Genomic DNA, 27,177 nt, shown 5'->3' with positions numbered 1-27,177 from the left:
TAAACTTACAGGAAATTTATTCCAACTTAGTAATGTTCACTGCTGTGTGTATTATTCAGGAATTTATAGACCATATAAATTATTTTGCTACTGCTTTCAGAAATGTAGTAGTAGTACTACAGAAGTTAGTAATACACCAATAAACACTGTCACCGCAAAAGATGTGTACAAAAAAAAGAAAAGCCTCTGTAGAAAGGATAGTGGTTTTTATTGTAGTCTTAGAAAATATTGAATTATGAAAGATACAAAATCAACTGTTGGAATTATCTGTTTATTTTACAATCTGTATGCCACCATACTCTTATGGCTTTTAGATATTCTGTCCAAAGTATTTTAAAACATGCTTTAACAAAGTATTTTACAATTTCAAAATTGACTATTTCTTTACTGGAAAAACTCCAAAACGTTTACCTGAGAATTCGGTATCATAAAATTGTCATTCATTCTTAACTTTTGCAAGTTGATGATATAGCCTATAGAAGTCAACATGCAACTTGTATGTCTACTGTATTAAATAAATATTTTAAAAATTATTTAGATGCAGCTGGTTAGGCAAAAACCTACCCTCAAACTTCAACAAGTTCATCATATATTTAAATACATGACATGAATTTTAGCCTAACCCAACGTGAAAAGACAGCCGTAACTTCTGCACCGGAAGCCCTGCGACATTTGCTGGATGGAATTCAGATGCATCTGATCAGACCATGGCAGTGGAGCACAACTCTTTCTGGTGGATATTCCGACCTCTGGACCTGGTCACCACAGACTTGGTTTCATTCACAGCCAGGTGAGTCGGGGTATGGGCCACTGGATATATTTAAGTTCCCAGCCAGTCATTCTCTATGTACATGCTCCACCAGTTTATAACAAAACATTTAACCCAAGAAATTGCATTTTAGAGTACATGTATTATAGGACAATGCTTTAATGTCATTATCCATGTCGTTTCAAATACCACCAACTTTAAAAAGTGATAGACAGTCGAGGGTATGGGACTTCATTTTTACTGTTTCTCTTGGCTTGCTTATTAAGCAGAACGGACGCTTAAGGTAATATACTGCCCATGATGGCAGTACATGAGGGAGGCAGGATTAAATTAACCAGGAATATACAGATATTGGAGAACAGACACAGAGAGCTTCATGAGTAATACATTACAGGATCAACATATATAAACCCTAGTAATTTAAAAGAATTTCAATTTGATTATCTGAAAATACTTCTGAAGCAGTAGAACTCTCATGTCTGCAATATAGTATTTATTTCTGAACTTCAGTTACTGCAAGCACTGATTTATACAAGGTATGTTCCATTAACATTTTTCCCCCTTAAAATATGATATATTATGAAAATCCAAGGATATCACTAGAGATTTGAATTAACTTTCAATTGCATTATTGAGGTAGTGTAGTCACTTGTATTAGGTGCTGGTTACAAGAAGTACTGTTGAAATCTGTCAATTTTGTTTTAAATAAGTGGCCTAATAGTCTTTATTTATTAATGCTATGTTACCTGCTAAGAGGAAGAGAATTAAAAAAAAAAAAGATCCTTGCCAAACAGTTTCTTTAGCAAGTTTTGTCTCACTGCAAGAAAAAAAATGCAAAGTAGTATTTACAATAGTCCTTTGCTCTAGTTGCTGCCTACTGTACATGCACACGAAGACACAAACAGCTAATATACACTCTGAGGTAGGAAATGAAGAATTCCACTGGCTTGTACAAGATTCTTCATGTTTTGTAAACCAGCAAAACCAAAGTTTTCTGTGGTGAAGTTCAATACTTAGTTCTGGTGTGAGAACAACATCTAAATAACAAAGCAATCATCAGTATACAATATGCATCTACTTCCACGTGAAAGTCTTTTTAAAAAAGGGGAGGGGATTACTTTCAATTTCTCTTATTTTAGTGGCTGAATTTCTCCTTCATAAAGTAAATAAAAGAAATCCCTCCAGCTCTTTTCCTTATTATATTTTTATATATCTATACTTATAACACAAGCCATTGAAAATGCACTACAGGTTTAGCCATAAAATTATCCTGAAGATTAAAATTCTGAAATAGATCTTTACTGGTCCCAGTGATCAGAGGGCAATTAGACTTAGAGATTATAGACTTAGAGGTTACTTAAAATGCAATTAGGCACTGAAGTTATGAAGAATTTGGTGCCTGAATACCATAATTACAAAAACAAAGCCACTTGTCCTTAAACTTTCACAATACTTAATTCCAACTCATCACAAACAGCAGCAAGCTCAAAGGTACTAGGATAGTAAGTTACTGTACATCACTGAATTTTAACAAGCACCTGGGATTCAGATGCCTGAGGATCCAATGCACACTGTATAAGCAAAGAACTGTATCAATTTCAAGCTTCTGCCTTTCCAATACGTTATTTCTCCTGCAAACAGAGAAAGAGCAGTATGCTGCAGCACCTCTGCTGTTCCCATCATCTTAACACCACATGGGAAAGCTAAGACAAAGGCAAATATTCAATAAAAGGTGGCTCTGGTACAGGGACGTGAACAGCAGAAAGCAGGTAGCTGTTCCAGAAAGTACTTGCCAGAATCTCCTCATAATATCATGTTATCCTAACCCATCTACAAAATAAACATTTATAAAGCTATATACACTTCTTAAAGTTTGTCTGCCAGAAGAAAAAAGACATCTTAAAGAGATAAGCACTCCATGTACAGAAGTCATTGTGCATAAACATGTTAGGAATCTTGAGATGTAGAGTGGCATTAGGTACTGTGGCATAAACCAGAGTGAAGGCTACTTGATACCTGAATGAAAGCTTCCTCACAAATAAACATCTGTGCACAAAGTTTATACTTTCAAACAACTTACTTGAACATTCCTTGCCATCACCACACAGAAAAAGCTCTAAGGCTGACACGTACAAATTACACTCTAGAACTACACAGAGCAAACCCAAAGCTTGCCAAGTAATATAATGACCATGTAGTTGTCAATGTAGTTTTAAAAGAAAGTTCTCTTTACTTTCACTTTGTAAATTACTTTAGGATAATGCTCAATCTCGCTTTAAATCGCAATGTTGAGAGGCTGGCAAAAGGAAGATAATAGATTTACTCATCTGTAGTGCATTTGTCAGTCATTTGCTGACAGAAGTCTGTGATAGCACCACTCTGTCCACACTGTTCCACGAGTGAAGTTTTCTCCAGTGTTCTTACAGGAGCTGGATGCAGTTCTTGTACTTGATCATATGGTGCATCACACACACCTTTCACACACGGATAACAGGAACTCTGCTCATTTGTAGACGTAACACCTGAAAGGCCATCTGCTAGTTCTAGACCCGCTGGTATTGTGAGCTCGCTATCAGATGGCGCTGTTCGTTCTCTCTCCGGGAATAAAAATGAAAGCGGACAATCTGAGGAAGAATATTTCGCAAGTATTTGTATTTGCTCATGACTCAAGGCTGCTTCTTTACACACCTGCTGGCAAAGTCCAGTCAAATTCTGCTTTGTCTCACCCAGAGTTGACAAAATGTGATTTCTCTCCTTCAGCAAGTTTTCTTTTTCATTTTGCTGCAAAAAGAGAATAGCTTTTTAGCACACATTTTAACACAAAAAAACTAAAACAAGTCTGTAAATAACATTGCCAAATTCCTTATTTCAGCAGACTGTAAGATCAACAATGACAACCAAATGCCTACTAAAAGAACAATCCTACCCTATCTTGAAGTGTCAGCTCAGCTATTTGAAGTCTCTTTTCAAAGCATAAAACTTCAAAACTAATGCTGACAGCCAAAGGAATAACGCTTACTTATTAAATAAAACCTAGCTCCACTTACTATAAATATTCCCAAAACACTAATTCTACAGGATAACACAGCTAAACTGTTACCACCCGTTAGTTCAACCAAACATTAAGCAGCGCAGTTTCCATGGAGATTTTACGTTGAAAATTTAAGTGTAAAAAAGTAGACATCACATTTTCAGTATTGATATTACTCTGTTAGATGAAAATAAATTAAATTCTCAAGAAGTGTTAAGTCCACCACAGAACAAACAATGGACTTCAGAATTGTTTCTACAGTAAAATTTATTTTACTTCAACACCATAATCTTTCCTGAGACTTCTGGTACAAGTGGTTGAAGATGCAAGGACATAGAGAACTAGAGGGGGTAGCCTAATGATGTCAACAAGCAATGTCTGGAGGAAAAGAAAATGAGGAAACAAAGAACAGGAAATAAAACCCAAATGAAGTAGCTGAAAGAAAAAAAACCAACACATTTTTTACAGTTAGTTTAAAAAGGCAGAGTTTTGAAGACACATATTTCAGTTTCTGCACAAAGTTTTAAATAGCTTTTGAGAAATAAATCATCATGGGTTACATCAATTCGTTCTTAGAAATATTACTTTTATTTCTTCTCACATTCCCTCTTGCAGGAGAAACTCATACTGCAACCTCTACAATTTCTTTTTGAAAGTGTTAAGCAGCACTTTGCAAGGGAAGCAGTTTTTGCCAGCCTCTTTTGCCTAAAGAGATTAGAAAGAGTGTGGCTTCGCCAGATCTCCTAATCTGAAACGCACGTTTTGGGTATGCAAAGTCACTCAGCTGTACAGCACGGACTGATGAAATAATCTGGACTGTTGCTTAACACAAACTCAGAAATATCTTTCCCAGTGCAAGATGGGGGTAGGGAACTTAAGTTGTTAACAAGTTAATGCATTTCAATTTTAGCTGCATTATATTAGTACTGCAAAGTAATACTAACTAGGAGGTCAAAATAATCAGCAAATTAAAAACTCTCACTTCTGGTGAGGAATCTATTTAGGTCATGCATTTCTCCTTGCTATAACATATATAACAAGATCTCAATTGCATTTTAGATCACAGCTATGGCCTGTCATGCAGTGACACATCCTCCCCCTGAGCCACAGGATCTCCAAGGAAGTAGTACTTCTTGAGGCAAGCTGTCCTTTGCTCCCCCTCACAAGTACCCTCAGTCTAAAACTCTGATGTGAGAAAGTACAAGGTAGGTGGATACACATACACAGGTGTTCTGAAAGAGCTGTTTCTAGGAAGTCAACCTTTCCCTGAGAGGCCCACATATATTCCTATATAAAGAACAGGAGTGAACAGCAGGAACACAAAGGCTCACCCGGAAGGTCAATAAACAAAGACTATATGTGCTATACAAGGGGGGGGGTCTGTGGTGGTGGTTTCACACCAATGGCCAACTGGAGTCCTCAAAGGAAGAGGTAGGGGGAGGAGAAAATATGACTGCAAACAAAGGCTTCCAGGGTGAGATAAGGATCGTTTAAAGGAAAAAGAAAAAAGGGAGGAGAGTCTTGATGCCGTGCCAACCCTGCTCAGCAATAGACAAAACACTGGTGCGATACCAGGGCTGTTCTAGCTGCAGTTGCTGAACACAACACTCCATGGGGCTGCTGTGGGGAAGTTAACTCCACCCCTGCCAGACCCAGGGTCAGAGATGACCTTCTGTACAGAGCTGGTCAAGAAAAACAACTAAATCTAATTCTCTCAGAGAGCAGTTAGATTCAACACAGTACTACTTTTGTTCACATGTAAGTGGAGCTTAAGACTTTCAGATTCACTTGGATAGGAAGGTACAACTCAGGAGGTCTGTAGCCTGAGCAAAGTCACCTCTGGGTAAGATCAGTCTGCTCAGGGGTTTATCCAGTGGTGTCATGAAAACCTCCTAGGACAGAGCCCACACAACATCTGTGGGTAACCTCCTCCATTGCCTGCCTGTCCCCATTGGTAAAATGGGGTTTCCATATATCCAGTTGAAACCTCCTATTTCTGTTTATGACAGGGTCTCCAGCTCTTCTGCTGTGAATAAGACTACCTGCTGGGAGTACTCCCATTCCTAACAGCTACATCATCTTGATGACTTCCCCACAGATGTGGGCTGGTGGCTATTAGGTCTCCCCACAACCATCTCTTCCTGAGCAGAAGCAGCCCCATTTCATCTGCCTCTCCTCAAATAAGTACTTCATCCCTGACCGTCCCAGGGACCCCTCTCCTAACCTTATTCATTTGTTGAGGTCCTTCTAGCACAGGGAGGGCAGTGGCGAAACTGGGCACCATATTCTGGATTCAGTCTTACAAGTGCTAAGTATAGGAGTGCAATCACTGCCCTCAAACCACTGGCTGTGCTCCTGTTAATACAACCCAGGATGCTGACAGCCTTTTTTCAGCCCGGACAAGCTGTTGACTCATGCTCAGCTGTTGACTCATGCTCATGCCCAGAACACTCCCCCAGGGCCCTTTCAGCAAAGCTACTCCCCAGCCAGTCTCCAGCCTCCGCTAATGCAAGGGGTTAATGTCTGCCCCAGATAGAGGGGTTTCTTGTGGATGCACCACAACTATGTTTTAATCTGAGAAAAACAAAAACCTGATAAGCAAAAACTCAGACATCAATACAAGACAACACACTGTACAAACTGGAAACCAGTATGAATTGTTTTGCCAAATAACATTTCCTAACAGTACACAGAGTATTATCTACCTGTCCAAAGTTTTCCAACTATACCACATTATCCTCTCTCAGAGCCACATGACAGAGAACACTGTGAGAAGAGCAACCAGATTCTCAGGCCCAAGACTGACCCAGAAAAGCAGCAATCCGGCAGGAGTCACCATGCACAAAGCAATCTGGGTGTGTACCGTACACTCTTCAGATGTCTCTTCTTCCAGACACCCAAAAATTATGTCTAGACAAGTCTCTCAGTTTCTGTATTTGTGCACAACTAACACAGGTTTGACGGCGCACAACATCAGCTGCCCTAAGACGCTCTCAACAGCTTCAAACAGCGTCTTCAAGAAATTCTGAAGAAATTTACCCGCTCAGTTGGAAAAAAAGCAACAGGAAACATTTGTACCTAGAGCACAATTCAGAACTCAGGCCTCACCTCACAGTTCTCAATGCTCATTGTCTACCACTCGTACAATGATCTCTCTCTGTCAAACAGCAGACACTCATTCTGTTCTAGCGTAGGTCCACAGAAAAAAAAAGATACTACACTATAATTGTTGTTTAGTCAACTACAGGTCTAATCCTGCAGATGAATCATGTCTTTAAATTTTTCTCCCCAAACTGTTGCACAATACTGACAAAGTTACAAAACAAACAGAAATCGCATAAGACATCAGAAACAGAGTTCTGAGCTGTCAGAAACAGCTTCTTGCTTAGCCTGAGTAATATTTTTTTATTAGCACAACCACCTGATTTCCCTCCCCACTCGAACATCTTCACTGAGCACACTGAACAGACTTGCTCTGTCAACTCATCAGGGTTGTATGGCACTCTCAGCCTTCCCTCAAAGTCTCTCATTTGCTGCAGGAAAATCACATTTTCACAAAATCACATTTTGTGAAAGATGAAGCATTTCTGGAAAATAAGTTTCTAGCCTCTGGTCCTTTGCTCTAGTTTTGTTTTCTTTTTCATTTTAAGGTCAGAAGGAAAAAAAAGATACTAAATTCATCTATACAGAGCACAAAGTCTAAATCACCACAAACAAAAGTACAGTAAACCTAACTATTTAGTTCATCTGGTGTAATCAACAACAAAACTGAAATGAGAGGGTCAGAAACAAACATTAAAAAAACATCCACAATAACTTTCTTGCCAGAAGAACTTCAGATTATGTACAGCTATATGAAGCTACACATTCATTTATCACTTTAAAGGAGTAGCATATGTAAACAGATGCCTGTAGAAAAATTTGGATACATTAATTCCTCTGCTACAATCTTGATAAAACTGATAAAACTGCAAGCAGCTTCCTGAGTTCTGCTGTATCTTCTGCCTTTCTGCACGTGTCTCATTTTTAAGATTCAAGATTCAAGAAACAGTTTACCAGGCTGTGCTGATATTTTACAAGAACAAATACCAACAACACTGTAACAGTAAACTTGACCATAAGGGTTATGAGTTGAAAGAAAAAAAAGCACAAAGCAAGAAAGTACATAGAGGTAGAAAACTGAGCAGGATAAGATGACAATGTGGGAATCGTTTTGTGTAACTAAGCTCAATACTGATGGCAGTTCTGAAACAGCCTTCACCGAGAATTACGCTGTGATAAAGTTTTACCACAGAAAAACACAGAGGAACAGCGTGCATTTTAGTGTAGGCACAGAAAAATCTAGAACTGTTATCAAGAAGTCATCTGTTAAAGACGGAAAGTTCTCTGAGCTTAAGTGGATAAAATAATAAGCCACCTCAAGCTACTGGCAGATATCCAAAGACGACATTTAAAGAAAGACTCAAGTCAATATTAGTAATGAATATTTATACATACCAGTTTTTCGATTTCAGATTCAAGATTCTGTATGCAGTCAAGTTTTCTCTTACGACATCGCTGTGCTGCGATTCTATTTTTACTTCGCCTTCGGATATCATGAATACAGTCCAACTGTTCAGGAGTTAATTTATGCATTTTCAGAAATGACTGGAAGTCATTTCTGGAAAGTGAGATAATCCTTTGTGCATTAAATGGCAGTTTTACCTAGAATGTAAGATACAGTTGTAAGTCAAAGGTGAAACTGGTTTCCACATACTCCAACAGGTCAATTCAAGTCTTTAATTATAAGCATTCTTTATCACAACACTTATCTTTCTTCCTTAATCTCAGAAGCAAGAGCAAAATAATATAGCCATCAGATGAGGTGGATAAAATCCAGGGATTTCAAATGGATGAGCTCAAGGATGGGAGAAATAATTGAGCGCATTTATACTAGCTCTTCAGAAGAATGTTGAGAGTAGGACCAAAAAAAAAAAAAAAGAAAAAAATCGATCCCTGGGTACAGCAAATCACTTAGGCAATAGATGCTAAAACTAAGTTATGGTTAAGTTATGGACACATAAAATAGGTGTCAAGAATCATTATGCAGTCTCAAGTTTCCTCTAACCTGCTACTAAGAGTGTATTCTGTATCCATTTTTATACTTTACTGTAGGAAGAGTTAGTACGAAACAAGCATCTACTTAAAGTAGAGAAGTTACTGGCAGTTAATATTTGTTTTATAATTCTTAATGCTGGAGAAGAGAGGATCAGGCTATTGCTATTAAGTCAGTCTACAAGCAGAGTACTTACACCTGAGCTATAGAAGCAGTTACAGAAAACACACAGATCATACAGTCCTGGTAAATACCAAAAGCCATCTTTACAAAGTAAGTGTCAGGTTTTATTGAGCACCCAATTAAAGACAGTATTTTAATCCCTCTGTTTGAGTACACTAAACAGTAGAATGTTATCTTGCTGTGGTTAAAGATCTGGAATTCACTTAAAAAGCAAATAAGAACTACCACCCTTCTTGTGTTTGGCTATCACCGGTTAATAAGCAGACAAACAAATGGGCAAAGTATTACCTTAAGCTATGAGGCCATTTTCTTCTTTGCAATATAAAGATGAGGAATGTTTTTAAGCCAATTCTGGCCCTTTTTGGCCTGTCAACCTTCTACAGGAATGGCAGCTTTCACTTATTTTAAGTTTCAGTAAGGTCCCACCACACAGAGTTGCACTGCAATTCTACAATTCTAGGAACCATGACAGAAGTCATTCTATGTACACAGAAAATCCTTTTGAGATTTGACTGCTTACAGCATCTGTCTACAATGCTACCAAAGCGGTGACACGTAGAAAAGACGTGCCAAATAGTTTCTGCATTTCAAGGGAACAAGTATAGCCAAAGTTTTGGAGACGGTGATGCTATTAAAGCAGTTTTAAGTACACAGCTACTGTAGGCAGCTTGAAAACTTAATTTTCATTTTGCAGGAAAACTGAAGTATTATTTCTCTCCCACCTTCTCACCTCAAACCAAAACCAGGAACTTTTTAAGTTTCTATAAAACAGACCATGAAATTTAGTTATGTTTAACTGAAGTAGACAAAAAAATCCACATGCTGTGGTTTAAAATACTTCTAACATCTTTTGATCAAGTTGTTTCAGAGAAGTATCTGAAGAGATCTAATACCTAAGCATCTATCACTTCAGTACCCTACAAAACTTTTAAGTCTCCTTGAATTAACAGTGATCTCCCATACAGATCTTCAAATGGTTATTTTAAGTTTAATTTCCCAAGTTTTTAAAACAAGCAACCACATCAAAATAACAGGACTCAGGTTTCTGAGTAGGGCCTTAAAATACACGTAAGCGAAAGATACACAAGGATGTTCTTACCTCACATTCTTGTTCTCTTGCTGAACAGGATTCACTGTCTCCCTCGGTGTCAGTTTCCGAATCCTCTCCTAAACTTATCACATAATTATAGGGGCACTGTTCTTGCTGTTGTCCCTGAACATAATCTCCACTGCTTATTTCAGAGCTGTTGGAGCATCCTTCAGTACTAAGGTTACTTATGAAGGGGCAGTTGACAGAATTCAATGTTGTAAAAGTTCGTTGAGAGCAAGGTTCAGGGCTTTCACTGATCCTGATACCCAGCCACGGACACTCTGATTTCTTCCCCGAATATACAGGCTCCGAGCATTCTTTCAGAACTGCAGACTGTAAATGGATTTGGCAGGGTTCTGTACTGTAAATATCGCTCCAGAACCCTTTTGCTAGATGTTCTGCTATCTCTCTCTCCACACTGCTTCGATCACCTGCTGATGTAATGTTAATGGCTTCTCTAGTGCACAAATCAACCTTCAAAGGTGTATCATCTTGACCTTCAATTTTGTCATTCCCAGCTCCAGTACTTGTTACAGTTTTTTCAGTTAAGACTGTGTTGTTTTGCACACCACTGAAATTCAAGTTACCATATTGCTCACATGTATGCAAAAAAGACACAGAATTAAGTCCATGAGGTGCAGCAGTGTTCTGAGGGAAAGCAGCAACATCAATTTTCTCCACAGGACATGAAACACTCTGAGTCACAGAATCCTTCTTTGACTCTTCCTTTTTCTCATTGTCTTCCTCCCCTTCTTCCATTTTTACCTGAGTCTCTTCACATTTGGAGACCAGCTGCATAGGTACACACTCCTGAGCTTTTCGTGTGCCATCATTATCAGATATTTCCTTCTCAAGAAAAGTTGCAATTGGTGGCACCTGAGCATCTTTAATACTGGAATTGGACTCTGTAGTATGAACTTTGTCATTTCCAAAAGCTTTCTGGAATTTCCTGTACTTTGGACATTGGGAAGATGAGCTGGAGACATTACCCTTTTCTATATGTGATGGATCACAGGTTTGATTGGTGTTATCTTGGAGAGTAGGTGACGTTTTAGGATTTTCTTCATCTTTACAGAGCTTTGTGTGAGATGTTTGAATATATTCTTTTTCTAGAAGTTCTTCTGCTTCATCATCAATTTCTAGGTCTCCATCATCCACGTTGCCAGTTTTAGGGTTTGCTTTCTTACAATGTTGTGTACAACATTTCTTCCTAGGACATTCTTGCTGATCCGATTTACAGTCCAAAAATTTGAATTTGAGAAACTGGAAGCAGGACTCTTCAATGTTGTGAACACCCAAGAATTCAGCACACTTGCAAACTTCAGACACATTGTCTTTATTTAAGATAAGTTTAGCTGTGTATGCAAACTGAAGCAAGGGACTAAATCCTTTAAGGGTTACCTATTAAAAAAAAAAAAAGAAAATATTAGTAAGGCCAACTTCCTTCTTGGTGAATCCACAACCAACTCTCACTTGCCTCCTCTCGACCAGGACATACAGTATGAAAGAGAACAAGGCTTCGTGTTTCCAATTTCAGTACAGCGGGCAGTTCAGTTGCCAAGTTTCCAGTTACAGCTCCAGTGTTGTAGATGGGTTTAAACACGCAGAATTCACATTTACCAGTGAGCAAAGCATGCCATCAAGATAGAGAACAAGAGAAAAGCAACAGATTTGTTCCACAGAGTATGACTGGCCACACTTATTGTAAAACAAATCTTCTGATACAATTTTATCCTGTATATTTTATGGCAGTTATCTTCTTCACTGTAATGAATCTTTTAAATAGTACTAACAAGTGAAAAATATTGCTGTATACTGAAAACCAGTAACCGAACTCCAATTTTACAAAAATATCTTTCAAATTGAAGTTATGCATGAATTACCCTAGAATAAGATCAAGATGCTGCTGGCATTAATTATTCCTTTGAAGAGCAATTATTGCTATTTGCTCAGTTTAATGCATCACTGATATAAAACTTTTTGAAATAATGGAATTTTACCACATATTATTTGTTATTGTATCTACTCTACTCCTTTCTTCTTCCCATGGCTGTAAAGAATGGTACCCAAAACACTACACCAACAGCAGTTATTCTCAGTTTAAAGCCTCTCTGGAGTACATAGGTTTACTGGAACAGTTCCATCATTATCATCTCAGTTTCTACTGCAGAACAGTTACCTAAAAGGAAACTCAAAGATGAGCAAAACTGTATCATCACAAACTGAACAAAATCTACACCAGAAAAAAAAATTACTAAGGAATCAAGTAGGAAAGTGTAAACAGACAATCATATTACAAGTTACATGATACTTCCACTAGCCTCTCTGCAAAGACAAGATGAAGCAATACGTTCATTATTTATATTCAAACTCAATCCCACGCTGGTACCCTTCTTTATTTTAAAGAACAGGGCTTTATGCTGAATGAAGTGCCATATTAATGCATGAACTATACTGAATTCTTCTGCTAGCAAGATAATTTACTACACAATTTGATTTATGAATCAGTTGAGTTCCTTTTTTAAAAAAATAAATACCACATGAAGGGCAGCTGAAGGGATCTGCACAGAGACAGTTCAGCAAAAAGACATTCTGAAAAAAAGAGAAGTCTTATGACCTTATTGTAAAGGATTCTTAAAATAGTGTTTCACGTATTCTCTGGAGACAAGAATACTGATTACACCATCACATTAATTCATCCCTAAAAATACAGGCAGGGAAAAGACAGTTCATCCATATGTTGTCAAGAAGTATTCAAACCTAGTACAGCCAACAAATCATTATAGTAGGTTTACAAACAAATTACACTCATGTATATAACCAAACAGAACAAGTACAGTGATATTTCAGAACTGTTTTTCCTACATAAGGTAGATATATTTGTTGTTAAAACATGAAATATTTAGAGAAAAAACACTATACCCCTTATCCTTTCTCTTACATATTTCTAGATGTCTACCCTCAAACAAGATAGACTAGAATGACTCTTGGGCTGACTGACCCTAAAAAGCAAGTCTTGCAGAAGCCATTAAATTTCATTTGCATTTTGGCTCAAATTCCAGATCTTAGTGAAAACATTAGTATGAAAACAACAACAGACAGCAACATGTCAGTGGTTTGTTTTGACAATATAATGTATACGAACCAATCTAAAGCCAAAAATATTTTGGTATTTCAGATTGTGGACTGGTATCTTTCATTTTAAATTTCAAATACTTTGGATGATTGAAAAAGTTAGAATTTTTTTTAACCAAACCACGTGATTAGTATTTGTCTCTCTCATATATGCAGCTTCATAAACTGACTCATTTCAGAGTGTTCAGCAGTTCCCAGAAGACAAGCTCAAAAACATTTTCAGATTCAGCAACTTATCAAGTAAATGATGAGATCTAACAGTGAATCTTATCTTTTAATCACTGGTTTTGCTTCTTACTTCAGCATATTCAGTTCTTACATCAGTAATGCTAAATGCTAAATATGAGGACTCATCTCACTCATGGTATCAGGATTATTAAATTCTTCCATTTTGTTTACAAACTCTGGTTCCCTTTTAACTCAGGTTGAGTTCACAGGTCCATGGGAACACCAGTGTTTTACAACAGACTGTTCCCCCCACACACACTTTGATGTACATTTCTTGTTCTTCTAATATCCTATTTTCTATCTTTCCAGAAGTTTGACATGTCACTATTTCTTCTCTTTTACTCCAAAAGTCAGCTTTGTGTCCCCATCACCTTAATTCCCTTCCTTATCAGCTCCTTTCATTACTTTGCTTTTAATAGGGAAGATATTCAGGCTACCAACATAGTAAGCTATCAAGAATAAAAAGGGGGAAGAAGAATGCACAGGCATGGTAAGGAAGCTGAGTAAAAGTGACGTAGTGGTAATGTGATATGGTATAGGTTTGTTACGAAGTCATCGATCAGAGAATAGCAAAGATCACTGAAACTCTTTAAACAGACTATCTGATCCCTTTTGGTTTTCTGATTTTCATCAAATCAGAAAGATTCTGAATACAGAAACTTACAGTGAAGGGGTTATTTTAATGAGATACAGGCTTACTGTGAATACATTGATACATTACATTTAGCACTCAGTTTACTCTTTACATGAAAAAGTCACTAATGTGTCACTATAAATATTCATTGACATGCAGCTTTCCACCTGCTTTAATTATTTCAGTTGACTTACCAACAACTGGCATATTATTTCTATCCCCCTTACCAGACTGATTACCAAAAGCCACCTCCCAGAAAGCCAATGATCACGCACCAATCAACTCTTAAGCTTACTGCTACTTCTGGGCACAGAGCACTTGGAGGCTCTTGATTTTTCATTTACAAGCACAGTGGTTAATATAAAATCCAAACATTTGTTTGCCTCATGCCTCTTAAATAAATACCATCTGAAATCTTTAAGTGCCTTGAATGCTATTAAGTAAATGCCATCTGAAATCTTTAAGTGTCTTGAATGCTTTTAACTAAATACCAACTGAAATCTTTAAATGTCTTGGATGCTTCAGGTATCTAATAATCAATTTTCTTTCCTATGGATGACAGGTTCTGGCTGATTTCCACTGCATGCCTTCGAATTCAATCTGAGTATGGATTTCAACTGGAAAAAGAAAGCAAGTTGTTGCAATACATTTTCGCAGCAGAAGAAAGATCGAGCTGCTAATTATGTGTGCAAAAAAAGATGGGGAACTGAAGAAAACTACAGTAAACTGTAAGCAAGGAATATAAGCATGGTTGTATTTCTCAAACCTTCTTAAACAAATCCTTGATGATGCTGGTGTAAAGCTTGAAATATTAATACCATTCATTTGTTGTTTACTACTCCAGAAGTACTCCCTTTTCGCATAGGATGGCTAGATCTGCAGTGGCTCTTCAACATCTGAGGTCCATGTTAAACACCTGTTTTTTGACAAGCTCATATGCTTTGAATCTGGTGCACGATTTTAAAAGTAATATACACCTCATTGAACAGCTCTACCCTACACACTCCCCAGCACAGTATTTACTTATCTTCAGTCTGTGATATACCCTAAGATCTGTCTAGCCTTTACGTCAAATCAATGGCAGCTTTACAACTCAAAAATTCCTTCCACCTCAGCTCTTTCCTTAATTTCTAATCTCCATTAAGCATCAGCCTACTGTAAAACAGATTTGAACAAAACAGATTAGAAGAACAGACAGGTAAAATACAGAAGTAAGTGACACTCACCTCCTCTGGTAAAGTGATAAGATCAGCATCCAGCTGGCCCACAATTCTTGAAAGGAAGTAACTACTGCAAGCTGCAAGCACAGCTTTGTGAGCCCGAAATCGTTGGTCTTCCACTAAAATAGTGACATCACAAAGAATATCTTGCTTTCTCTGATCATCAAGACTGAGAAGTACATTGGTACTATGTACTGAAGACTCATATGCAAAAACCACACTATTCTTCTCACTTAGAGACATTCTGTATCACAGTTGTTGGTGTAAGTCTCAGTGGAAAGCATGCTTCTATTCTTCCAATCTGGAGAAAGAAAAAAATAGTGTACATAAAAATCATATCCAGCAGGAACATACTGATGATACTAGAACACAAAAGGAAACTGTTAAACATGCATTGCCTGTTCTAAGACTAAGCTTAACACCTAATATTTCATTCATGATACCACAAATACATGTTTATGAGCAATTAACATTTCCAAACCTTGATATGTACATCTTCAGTATTGGTTTAATAGCTGAACAGACCAAAAAAAACATTTTCCCTTGACTTCAGGGATACAGAACAGTTTTTCTTCAGCAAGTCATTAATAACAACTTTACTGTAATGCCTAGAAATTATTTAAGCATTGATTTTTAGTTGTGGAGTTAGTAACTCCAACACTATGGAAATGTAAAGAGAAATAAAACCCAGAACTGTTAAGCTAAAATCCACCAAGATGCTACATGAACTACTTGTTTACTGATTCATCCAGTACAGAGTAAAAAAATTTTCTATCTTCTTTAAAAAGTAGTTCAACAATTCTTACTGTTTTAGCAGTCAAAAAAACACTTTCATTTTCTCTCTAGCAAATATTTTACTTTTTAAGCACATTAGTTCTTATTCTCCACTTGCATTAATTCCCCAATGCAGCCTTCTTCCTGCCCTTTTGCTCATTGCTACTTGGATCATGCTTGTCAGAAGTTTTCTTTCATAATGGAACACTGATTCAGATCATCTGGCAATGGTGTGATAGAACAAAGTTCTGAAGTATTCATTGGATAATAACACTAATATAATATCAAAATCTCAGAAATAAACTCTAAAGTGTCCTGAAGCTATTCCTGAACTCCCGGTGTTTGAGAAATAAAGAGCTAGGAAAAGCCAACCCTCCTAGAGAGTGCAAAGTTTAACACCGTTTCCAAGTCCAATCTTTACACTGCATTTCTAACTTCCTACTTTCTTTGGATTGAGCCTTCTTTCAAGAAGAGAAAAAAAGGCATAATAGAAAGCATCTTCACACCTAAAGTTTGATCAAGAAGCTAAAAAGTTGGATTTGGAACTAGCTGATGATCTACAAGGAAAATATGTCACTGGGACTAGTGTTACATTAACAAATTAAGCACTTCCATTACACTGGACTACTCTACGCAAGGGTTACTGTAACTGCAGACAGCTGCTGACACAAAACTACACAACTATTGTATTGCTCAACAGAGTTTATGATATGCCAGCTCCCAACAACAATAAAGTTGTAGCCAATATGAATCCTCACTTTTCAGATACAGGAAGCTTTCACAAGTGAAGGGAAGAGGGCAGGAGCATTTTTCAGAACAGTAGGAAAAAAAAAGACAGCTACCCTGCCAAGATATACTTCTAGTTACTCACAGCTCCAGTTATTTTCACAGGATACTGGCATTTTTAGTGATCTTTTGAAACATCCAGACTCCAGTAAAGCACAGAGCGTCAATGTTATTCACGCCTTCCACTCCCTAATGGAATACTGCACACTCAACTTCACCAAGAAAACTACAGTTCACGACTTGACCAAGAAAGTAAGTACATTTTGGGGTGTTTACTTAAAAAAAAATTGTTTTGTGAAAATCTAAGTTTCAAGACAGTTACACAAACCAGAGCTTTCCCACTAAGAAATAGCTCTATCTTGAGTAGTTAACCCTGAAGGGCTTATTTTGGGAAGAAAAGACACTTTGAATCTTTATTTCCATATACCTAATGAAAGACTAAACTTTTGTTTACTTAAACATCACAGCTTAACTGTGTAAGTTGTTAATATCCTTATCATATTCCTCAGATATTATAGCACATGTTGTTTGTTACTGGAAGGTCTAAAAACCAATTAGATGAGGAACTAAGGACAAAATAGAAGACTAAATCCAAGGAGCTGGGGATCACGGGGCAGTATTAAAGATAAGGACCTCTTTTAGGCCGAGCACCTAGGCCCAATGCGTCAGAAGATTAGTTGCAACAAGTTAGGGGTTCTTTATTTTTTCTTCAAGTCCTCACAACCCTCAGACAGCCCGTGCAAACGTGCTGCCCTTGGGTTCTCCCTCATAAAATAATCCATTCCAGTATCCTGTCCAGCTCGTTACACTTTCATAGCCTGGAAGTTTAAGAGGAACATTAACATATGTATGTGTGCAGTACAGCTGAACCTGTTCCACTTCATCTCTACAAGGCACACAACGTGCTTTCAAAACCCTGTGCAGCCCACTTAAAGCACTGATAACAGATTTCCAATGTTGTTGCTGCCAAAAAAAAAGTTTCTACGTGGAAACACCACCTTCTGTTTCTTCAAGAGGGAAAGCATTTTATTTGAGTATAACCTGATTTAATATTTTTAATCTGACAGAATACTATACTTCCTAATGTGAAGATTTCAATAGAGTTAAGCCCCCACCTTTTTTAAACAGAAGACAAGTTTGAGATGTCCAAAATACAAGATGCAGCATTTCATTAAGCATTTCAAAATTTAAGAACCTTTAAGAAGCAAAAACCAAAGCCCAAAACACTAAACCTGTCTTCTCTGTAAAAATCTAATAATAATCTTGACATATGGTAAAGAGAAATTAAAAGGAAAACAACCAGAAAATTAAGAATGCTCATGAAAACAAAGTATCAAATGGGAAAAGGGAAAATCTAAGCACAGTAAGAAATCTGTCACACTTAAGAGAAGTACTAACAAAGGTCAAATCTGTGTCTTAATTCTGTTTTCCAGTTGTGTAATAAAGGCAAGGCCACACATTTATTATGGCACGTCATGACAGCCAACTAGATTTTCCACTCTATGTTCAGAATACTGTTGGCCATAAAAGTGTCATTATATACACATCCACAAACAATGCTAGCAGAAACTCTATTCTTGTCTCCAATAGAAAAAATATATATATATATATTCTAAACTGTTTTCCGTTCCTCCTACTCTATTCTTCTGGAGCACCCACAAATTATTTCCAATTAATACTACTTATGGATGGCCAAAGAGGGTAAGAGGTTTGAAGCAGACAAAGCAATTTGATGGCGCTTTTTAAGAAGGTGTGTAACTTGCAAGCTCAAGCTGCAACTGCTCCCCTGGCACAGACCTTCATAGGCTTTCCCTGCCCCAATACAGGTGTGCAGCTTGCATCTCTTCATTTACTACAAACACTTGTCAGATTTCCCCCCCTCAGAAAATTTAGATGCAAGGAACTAAAAAAAAAAAAAAAGGAAGCAGGACACTCAAAACAGTGATAAACTACTTCCTTGAAAGTTATCAATCTCCTATTCTACCATGCTATCTTTATTTTCAAGTGAACACTTAAGGAAAGCAAACTAGAGGCAGGCACAAATAACTTGTAGAAATACTCCAAGTCAGCCTTTGGCTATATCTAAATCCCTGTTTACTCAATCAGTATAACGTAACAACCATTTTGCTGAATGCAAAAGAAGATAGGAAACAAAAATAGATAAGAATGCTGATTAAGGTATTCGATAGAGCAGTCACCATCAAAAATAAGGAGAATTCAAAGAGATCTTAAAAAACTTAAAGTAGTCCTTATAATGCAGGTTGAAAGGATTAAAGAAGAAACAATATGTCACTAACTACAAATCCTCCATCAGTGGAAGAAAACTAGTACTGTCAGTACAAAGGCATTCCTTAAATTCCTCTCATGTGAAATTCTGGGCACCTAATAACCTCAGAGGCTTGAGGGGAGAGGAAAGAAACTAACACAAGTGCTAGTATAAGAGCTACCTGGAAGAACACTTGCAGCTGAATGAATCAAGATCTACTTTGAAAACACAGCGAAGCATGTGACTGTAAAGCTGCCATTCTTTATCAGGCAGCCACTTTGATCAAGAATATTCTGCTTAAGAGCAAAAATAATATCTCCTAAGTACTGGCTATAAAACCTTATTCCACCTCATAGCGAAGTTATACTGATTTTTTCACCCCTTCTACCATAGGGCTCAACACTAAAATTATGAATAACAGGTACCTGTAAAATCACTATGTCTTCAGAAGATTTAGACACGTCTACTTTAATTGACTTAATATATACATATTCATTTTCAGAAGGACATACAAAATACTTGTGATCCTAATGGAAATTAGCAGTGCCAACAATGTTAAGAAAAGTTTCTTTGAATACAGTGTAGAGATTAGAGCAAGATGCCTGTCCACATTTATCCGGAAATAAGAGATCTCACCAGGACTCATTTTCTTCACATGACCAAAGTTATTCATTAATTTATATTACTAACATGGAGGTAATTGCACAGTATAGAAAGTGTAAGGTACTTTAAGTAAAATTAAACCAGACTTCAGGTATGCTCATCTGATAGATTACAATTGGTAGAAGTTACTTCTCCTTAACTCCTTGGTGATGGCAGAAGAAACCAGGTTAAGTAATCCTCTAGAACAGGTACTGGTAGGGAGGGAAGTACAGAGTCACTTCAGTGCTGATCTTCAGGAAAACCTTACGTTGTCCCCATTTGACTCTAATTGCATATGTTCCAAAGATGATGATCACTCTGGTCAAGTCCATGTCAAGCTATAAGGAACTGCAGTTGCTAAGTTACAGAAGGAACATAATAGATAATATTATCTTGGAATAGATACCGTAAGAGTGGGAACATATTACCCAGATAAAACCTTGTAACAGTGCACATGATACAATTCTTGTCCACATTCAGAAATCTGGCTCAAGGTAAATTAACTGTGACTTTCATGCTCAGCAGCACCACTACAACGGGTAAAAACCCACATGCAAATGAACATCCTGTGGTCAACAGGAAAACCTTATGCCAGAGATGAAGGAAGCTCTGAAGCATCAAGTTGCCAATGAAGCTGAAGTACTTAGTGCTAAGTACTACGTACACTATGCAAAGGATAGCAAAACTCAGTTCATGTACACTCAAAAGGAGTGCCCACTTTTCTTGCATCATTCAGTCCAAGCTTCATGATATGCCCCAATGACCAAGCCCTTTACAGTTGCACAAGGAAGATAAGCAGAAATCCTATTCCAAAGGGAAAGTTCTATTGCTAACCAAAAGCAACAGCACTAGGATGTAGATGTTAAGAATGCATTTGAAACCTGAAAACAATAAAATATCACCCATCGGCTCATTGCAAGTTTTAACATCAGCAGCAATTACCTCAAGTAATCACCCCAACACTCATCAAGATGCCTGCTGAACAACTACCAAAGAAATCCATCTTTCCTACTGAGAATTTCTAGGACTTCCATGCTGTCCAAAATATTTTATTTATAATGAATGCCAAACATACAGGATTGTAAAAAAATCAACTGAAGTGACAAAATAAATGAAATATACTATTTAATATTAAGAACTTCTTTGGACTCTGAAGCTTTAAACGGAATAGCCTGCATTTTGCATCTATGTTGGAAAATCCCCCCAACGTCATATAGTTTACAACAAAGCTTTTAATTGACTCAGAAACAACCAAATAACACCAGTTCTGTACACTTATAGCTGTTTATTGTATACTTCCATCATTCTTTCTAACCAGAGAAGACAAAAACAACAGCTGGAAGTGTCCCCGCCTGCCTATGACAGCTGCCAAGAACTTCACTACTAAGTAACTTACAATAACAGCATGACAGCTCTCATACTGGTGAAGAAATTCAGCATCCTTCAGTCTGCTTTCAAACACCACAAACACTAAAAAGAAAAAGGTGAGAGATTTCAGCATACAAAGGGACATGCTTTACAGCTAAAGCAAATGTTTTTGCATGTGAGACCAGCTGAAGCTGGAAAGATCCACTGGCAGTGTTAGAAGAAAATTCACAACCAGAAAAAATGAATGAGTCATAGAAGTCAGCTCCATAGGCTCTCAGACTCCTAAAGGGAAAACAGCCAAAAAATACTAAAATGGCACTTAGAACTGAGGTAGATGTTTGAGGATGGAAATTAATACAAGTAACAGCAGAAATGACAGAAGGATACACCTATGATTTGTATACACATTTACTAAAACACTTTTTGAACATTGTGAGTTGAGTGTTTCAAGTGTCCTTAAAAATACCAAATCAGAGCATACAAATCCATGGAAACCAACCAATAATGGTCAGACCTTTCCTACCCAGGAGGCTTGTACTTTCAGGACAGAGATGGCTGATTTGCCAAACTGACAATCTAGACTCTGGGGGGCAAATCTAAAGACCCAGAAGAGAAACTCCCAGTATCTAATTCTCAGCAAGTTCAATGGGAACCCACAGGCACCTGCATTTGAGCAAATCTAGTGAGCATCCTAGCTTAATGATCACCTGTGAAAGGCTGTCAAATAAAACATAGGACTGTACTTTGCTACCATCGACTGTGATACACTCAATAGCAAGAGGGGTAATAAACCAGCTCAAACTGGCATGTGGTTCTTCAGTCTTAAGCTCTACAAAGACAGTAACGGTACTAGCAAGAGCCAAGGAAAAAAAAAAAAATCTATCGAAGTTAAAACCTATCAACTTAATGCTTTCTTCTCAAGAACAACAGCCTTTTGTTTTCCATCAGTCAGTAACTCCATTTTAGAAATTCCTGAAAGGAGGTAATCTTCTATTCCTAGACTCACGTATCAGTGTTGCTCTACCACCAATCTGTCAACAAGTACAGGGGTTTGTTTTGTTCCCCACCCCCCCAACCTTCTGCTACAATACATTTCCTGTAAATTATCCAACCCAAGAGTTACTCAATTTACTGAAAAAGTAAACAAAAACTTGTTCCTTATTCTTTACTTAGTGAACAACCATCCTCCAAAGGCATGCTGGATTATCAATCTCCAGTAGTAACTGCAGTAATTTCCAGTATTACACAGGTAAAGTTCCTGAAATGCAAGGAAGCAAGCAGCAAATGCAGTTCATCCTCAGTTGCTCCAAAGCTCAGGCAGGCCACCTCTCCTGAATCCACCACCTAACTTGGACATCCAGATGCACTTTCTGTTGTGATCATCATCAAACCAAACTGGCAAGATTGATTTCTCATGCAGCAGCCAGTAAACATCTGCTCAGCAATCACAATGCTTGTAATTTATCTGTACTCTCAGAACCCCTTAAATACTTGTGCAGTTGACAAAAATTATAGACAAGAAAATAACTTCAAAAGCAAAATCCAAGTGGTATTCCTGCCTCTGATGCCGATGTACCAACTTTAAGCTTATCACTTATCTCCCTCTCAGTTCCCTTAGAGTAGACACATTTATTTCATTCTGTAAAAAAAAAAAAAAACCTCTCCTGCACAAACGTAAAGCACAAAGGGACAGCTATTGTTTACAACTGCTAAAACAAAACAGTTTGGGTAAGAGACAGTTTATTCGAAATGCATGGCAAATGCTTTTTTCTAAGGCTTTGTAGCTGTCCTTGCCCCCAACTTCCTCGCCTTTTAAGGAAATGAAGTTATGTTACAGATGAATGCCTACAGCAGCTAATAGCTGCTGATTCACGTTATGCTGACAAGGGATGAACAAGCATTTTAGTGTTCATGTTTACTGCTTCTCCATCATCAGTCCTACAAGACTTAAAAGAACAAAGTGATTAAAAAACCCTTTTGATTACAGCAACTGGCATTGTTCATAAAAACAATGCTTTCTCCTATAAAGAATGTAGGTCTCATCTTCAGATGATTAGCACATTCATAATTAAAACTCTAAGCTATTCTTTATTAGTCTAAACACCTGGATGGTATTGTTCACAGCTTAATTACAAAATGAGCTCTTAAAAATGATTAGGCTGCATTTCTGCTTAATTCTTACCACAGCATTTGGACTCTTGTCAAGTCACAAGCGAGAATTAAAAAGAGTCATGGAAAGTCAGGCAACTGACAAGTCTCAGTCACGATTTGTTTTCCAGGTTTTAAGCCCAGAGATTCACTTTTTTAGATTACTTGCAGTCTGTATGAGAACTCAGAGAGGAGAAAAGCAAAGAATTGAGAATCCTAGTAGACATTAGACTCCAGAGGCTGGGATTTTAAAGAAAAAAAGCAGAAGGCAGGGATATTGTATAGACACAGAACTCTCACCAGAGCAAAAGTTTGAACAGTTTCCCTAAGAAGGTGATATAAAGCCAGAAAAAAAAATATATCTTACACCACTAAAATTTTGTATCAGGCATAGAAAAGAATCATTTTGAGATTTGTTTTGTTTCAGTGCTAAAAACGAATAGGACTGAAAGGATTTCAGAGACTCTTTTCAGCAAAATCCCACCATTTACAACCCTGGGAAGGTGGCTATGCCCTGACTGAAAATATTCATTTAGGATGAAAGGTAAAATGAATAACAAAGCATGCTCAACAAGTTGACTTACTGTCAACTCTTGCCTTAAAGGACAAATACCTTTGTGTTTATATCTACATATTTTACTCCTTGCCACAGTTAAACCACATTAATTATGTTTAAACAACAGTCAGAATCTGTTCGTAAGTATCTATGTCAAAATATTTATAACAAATAGTAATTTAACCATCTGTAGTTCTAATGCATCTTACCCTAACTTACAAAAGACACAAGAAACAACCCAGAAAGAACTGAGAAGCAAATATATTGGCAATTCAAAGTAACTATTTTTTTTTTGGAAAGTGATCTTTAAGTAACATTGTTTGTGGTGCTAGCTTTTTAGCTCTTCTGATTTGCTTCCACAACCTTTCTTCACAGCATGAGAAACAAACAGAATGTTAAGAAGATTTTAGGCATGAATCAGGAAGAACTTCAGACACACTGCTATGGAAACAGAAGAGCATATGGAAATTTGATCAGAATTCGCAATATTTATATATTTCTGTTTAGAGAAGAACACACAGAATACCAGACTTCAAATGGTAATAGGAATAGCAAGTGTTATTTAATATCTTATGAAAGTATTAGCTCATGGGCCAAGACTGGGATCCAAGCGTTATCTTGACAGTTAAAATGCAGTCACTCAAAAACACTATCTCAACATGATTCTGAAGACTACTTCTTTAAGATACCCTTTAAGATACAGTCAATCAAAAGGCATGACCCTATGCTATGTCTTCCACTCTTCAGTGTACGTCTAATGGTTAAACTGAATTTGTGTTTCACTAGTGCTTCTAAAGCCAATTTACCCTCCATAAGACACTTCCCTCTTCGTAAAGTTTCAGTAGCTGACAGGTCAGCTGAGCTTTACTCTGGCCTGCTACCTCACATTTACACAAAACACTAAAGAACAGTAGTTTCCCTTCACATTACCAAAGAACAAAACCTCTCTCCACCACAAAAAGGTCCTTAACTGAAAAATACAGCATGCTGCTGGAGATGGAAGTTGCTTTTGCGACACAGCCTATGATTTATTTCAGCACAGTGAGCACCCCCTCCTGATATCCCACCATGGTTAACTTCTGAAATTAAGACAGGGAAAGCTGTAGGAAGTCCTCACAAATTATCCCCAGTTTGGGCATACTTGGCTGAATTCATATAACTTCATGGTTGTTTCAGCAGTTATTTTTTGCTCACTTAAGGTTTTGTTCCTACCCACATTTGCATTAACCAGCATGTTACCACTGTTTAACTATGGACTGCATATAAACAGGACTTATGCTATAAATACCTCCAAGTTTTTTTCGGCCCCTAAAATCTCCCTCATGAAACTTTCAGTGGCAAAACTCAAAGGGGCAACTAAAACACCAGCACTCCGAGACACAAGTCCTTCGACCGGCCTACCAATCCTTCCCCTCACACCAGTCCACCCAGTGCAAGGAGACAGCCAGGTTGATGACTGAATGGAAATGTGAGAAATTTATCTGAACACCTTTTCTCACCTGATCAAATGGGGGAAGAGGGGAGGAAATAACAACAAGAAGACCTGGACCCAAACCACTGGGAAGTTATTTGGGACTCAAATTACCACTCAAGTACAAAAATGCCTCTATTCTACCCCCAACGATACATTTTTTCTATGCCCAGTGATAGTGCTACCTGACCAAAATGACCTGGTGAAGAGCATGGCTTCTAATACCAGACAATTCTAACATTAACATCTAATTGCTCAAATATCCTTGAGATACTAAGATCCTATTACACTAAGGTCTTGGGTGTTTTTGAGTATAAGACACTCGATAACACAGGAGATGCAAGTCAAAACATCCATTTTGGTTACTTCATATGCCAGTGAAGCAGAATTCCCGAACATCCCACCTACTACGCCTCCATTCACCTCACAAGACAGATACACCCTACAAAAGTGGATTACAGAATCACAGAATCATCTAGGTTCAAGAGACCTCCAGGATCACCCAGCCCAACCTCTGACCTAACACTAACAAGTCCTCCACTAAACCATAACCCTAAGCTCTAGAAGACGTTTAGATTTAGATTATTTCTGTATTAAGATATACTCTAGAAGTACACCTAAAGAATTTCAAATACTAAGGGATTCAGTGGAATCACCTCAAAACAATCCTTATGAAATGCATGCAATGCAGATCCTCTGCTTTCAGCAGCTGTTTCTCTCCGCACATTTGCTACCTTAGGGCCTCACCGCCTGGAAACGCGCACACCACTTACTCACATGTGTCAGGACACGCAAGAGGAATTATGCCATGCAAGTCACCTTTAAAGGGGAAACTCGACTTTAAAGGGGAAACTCAACCCACAAAATAAGACGTCGCAGTTTAACTGCTTCCATTCACTCACGCTTGGTAAGGAGATCCCCACTTGTTCTTCCTTCAGTGTAACTTTAAAGGACTATAACCGATTTGTGGAGCTGTGTAACTAACTTACGGCATTTCTTTCCAGATGACAACTATTCATTACTACAGCTAAGTACGTTTTTCCCACACACCTTCCTGAAAGCGCCTCAAACCAACGTGTCTGTCAAAAGTCGCTGCGTGACGGAACCGTACGCAGCGCGTTATCTCTACTACCAGAACCCTGCTTTTTATTCTCTTCAACGAAAATTTAGAGGCTCCGGGTGGTTTAGAGGCTCCAGGACCAGGCTCCCAGTGCTCCCCACAGCCCGCCCGGCGCCTCACAACGACACGGAGGGCACTGCGGCTCCTTGTTTACGGCCCGCAGCCAGCCCGCCCGGAGGGCCGGCCCGCTGCCGCCCCCCTCCCTCCCCTGCCGGGCACCCAGACCGCGCGGGGCAGCGGGGGGGAACCAAGGGGGGTTGCGGCTGCCCGAGCGCAGCGCGCCTCAGCCTCGCCCCCCCCCCCCCCGAACTAAAGCGGTGCTGCCCTCGCGCTCCCCCCCTCCCCAGCCCAACGGGCGCCCAACGGACACCCAACGGCCGCTCCGCGCAGCGCACCTCACCTCAGCGCCTGCCGCCGCCGTCGCGGCGGGGGCGGCAGCAGCAGCAGCAGCGCGGCCACCGCCTGCCTGCGCGCGCCCTTCCTTCCTTCCCTCCTCCCGCCGCTCCGCCCCGGCTGCTCCTGCCCCGGCGGCTGCGGCCCGACTGCGGCGGCTTGGCGGCGGTCAGGTGACCCCCGACAACACGGGCCGCCCCCGCGCGCACACCCCGCCCGCCCATTGGGCGCCGCGCTCCCCGCCGACCGCCCGCGCACGGCGCATGCG

The 27,177-nt window shown here is 38.6% G+C and overlaps 1 protein-coding gene across 4 annotated transcripts; it reads right to left on the bottom strand.

The window, feature by feature from the left end:
* On the bottom strand, positions 1-27,080 carry BACH1 (BTB domain and CNC homolog 1). 4 transcript variants are annotated; one of them, XM_035315578.1, is made up of 5 exons: positions 26,912-27,080; positions 15,392-15,686; positions 10,178-11,569; positions 8,298-8,504; positions 1-3,550 (listed from the first exon to the last, which is right to left on the bottom strand). In XM_035315578.1, the coding sequence occupies exons 2-5, from the start codon at positions 15,626-15,628 to the stop codon at positions 3,089-3,091; spliced, it is 2,298 nt and encodes a 765-aa protein (XP_035171469.1). In that variant the 5' UTR covers positions 15,629-15,686; positions 26,912-27,080; the 3' UTR covers positions 1-3,088. The 4 variants fall into 4 exon arrangements, with proteins under 4 accessions (XP_035171469.1, XP_035171468.1, XP_035171470.1 ...); XM_035315577.1 differs by having other exon boundaries at positions 26,917-27,079; XM_035315579.1 differs by lacking the exon at positions 26,912-27,080 and adding an exon at positions 26,386-26,524.
* Between the last annotated feature and the right edge of the window lie 97 nt (positions 27,081-27,177).

This window comes from Oxyura jamaicensis, chromosome 1 (assembly GCF_011077185.1).
Source record: "Oxyura jamaicensis isolate SHBP4307 breed ruddy duck chromosome 1, BPBGC_Ojam_1.0, whole genome shotgun sequence".
Lineage (NCBI taxonomy): Eukaryota > Metazoa > Chordata > Aves > Anseriformes > Anatidae > Oxyura > Oxyura jamaicensis.
This window is presented reverse-complemented; position numbering and strand designations above follow the sequence as displayed.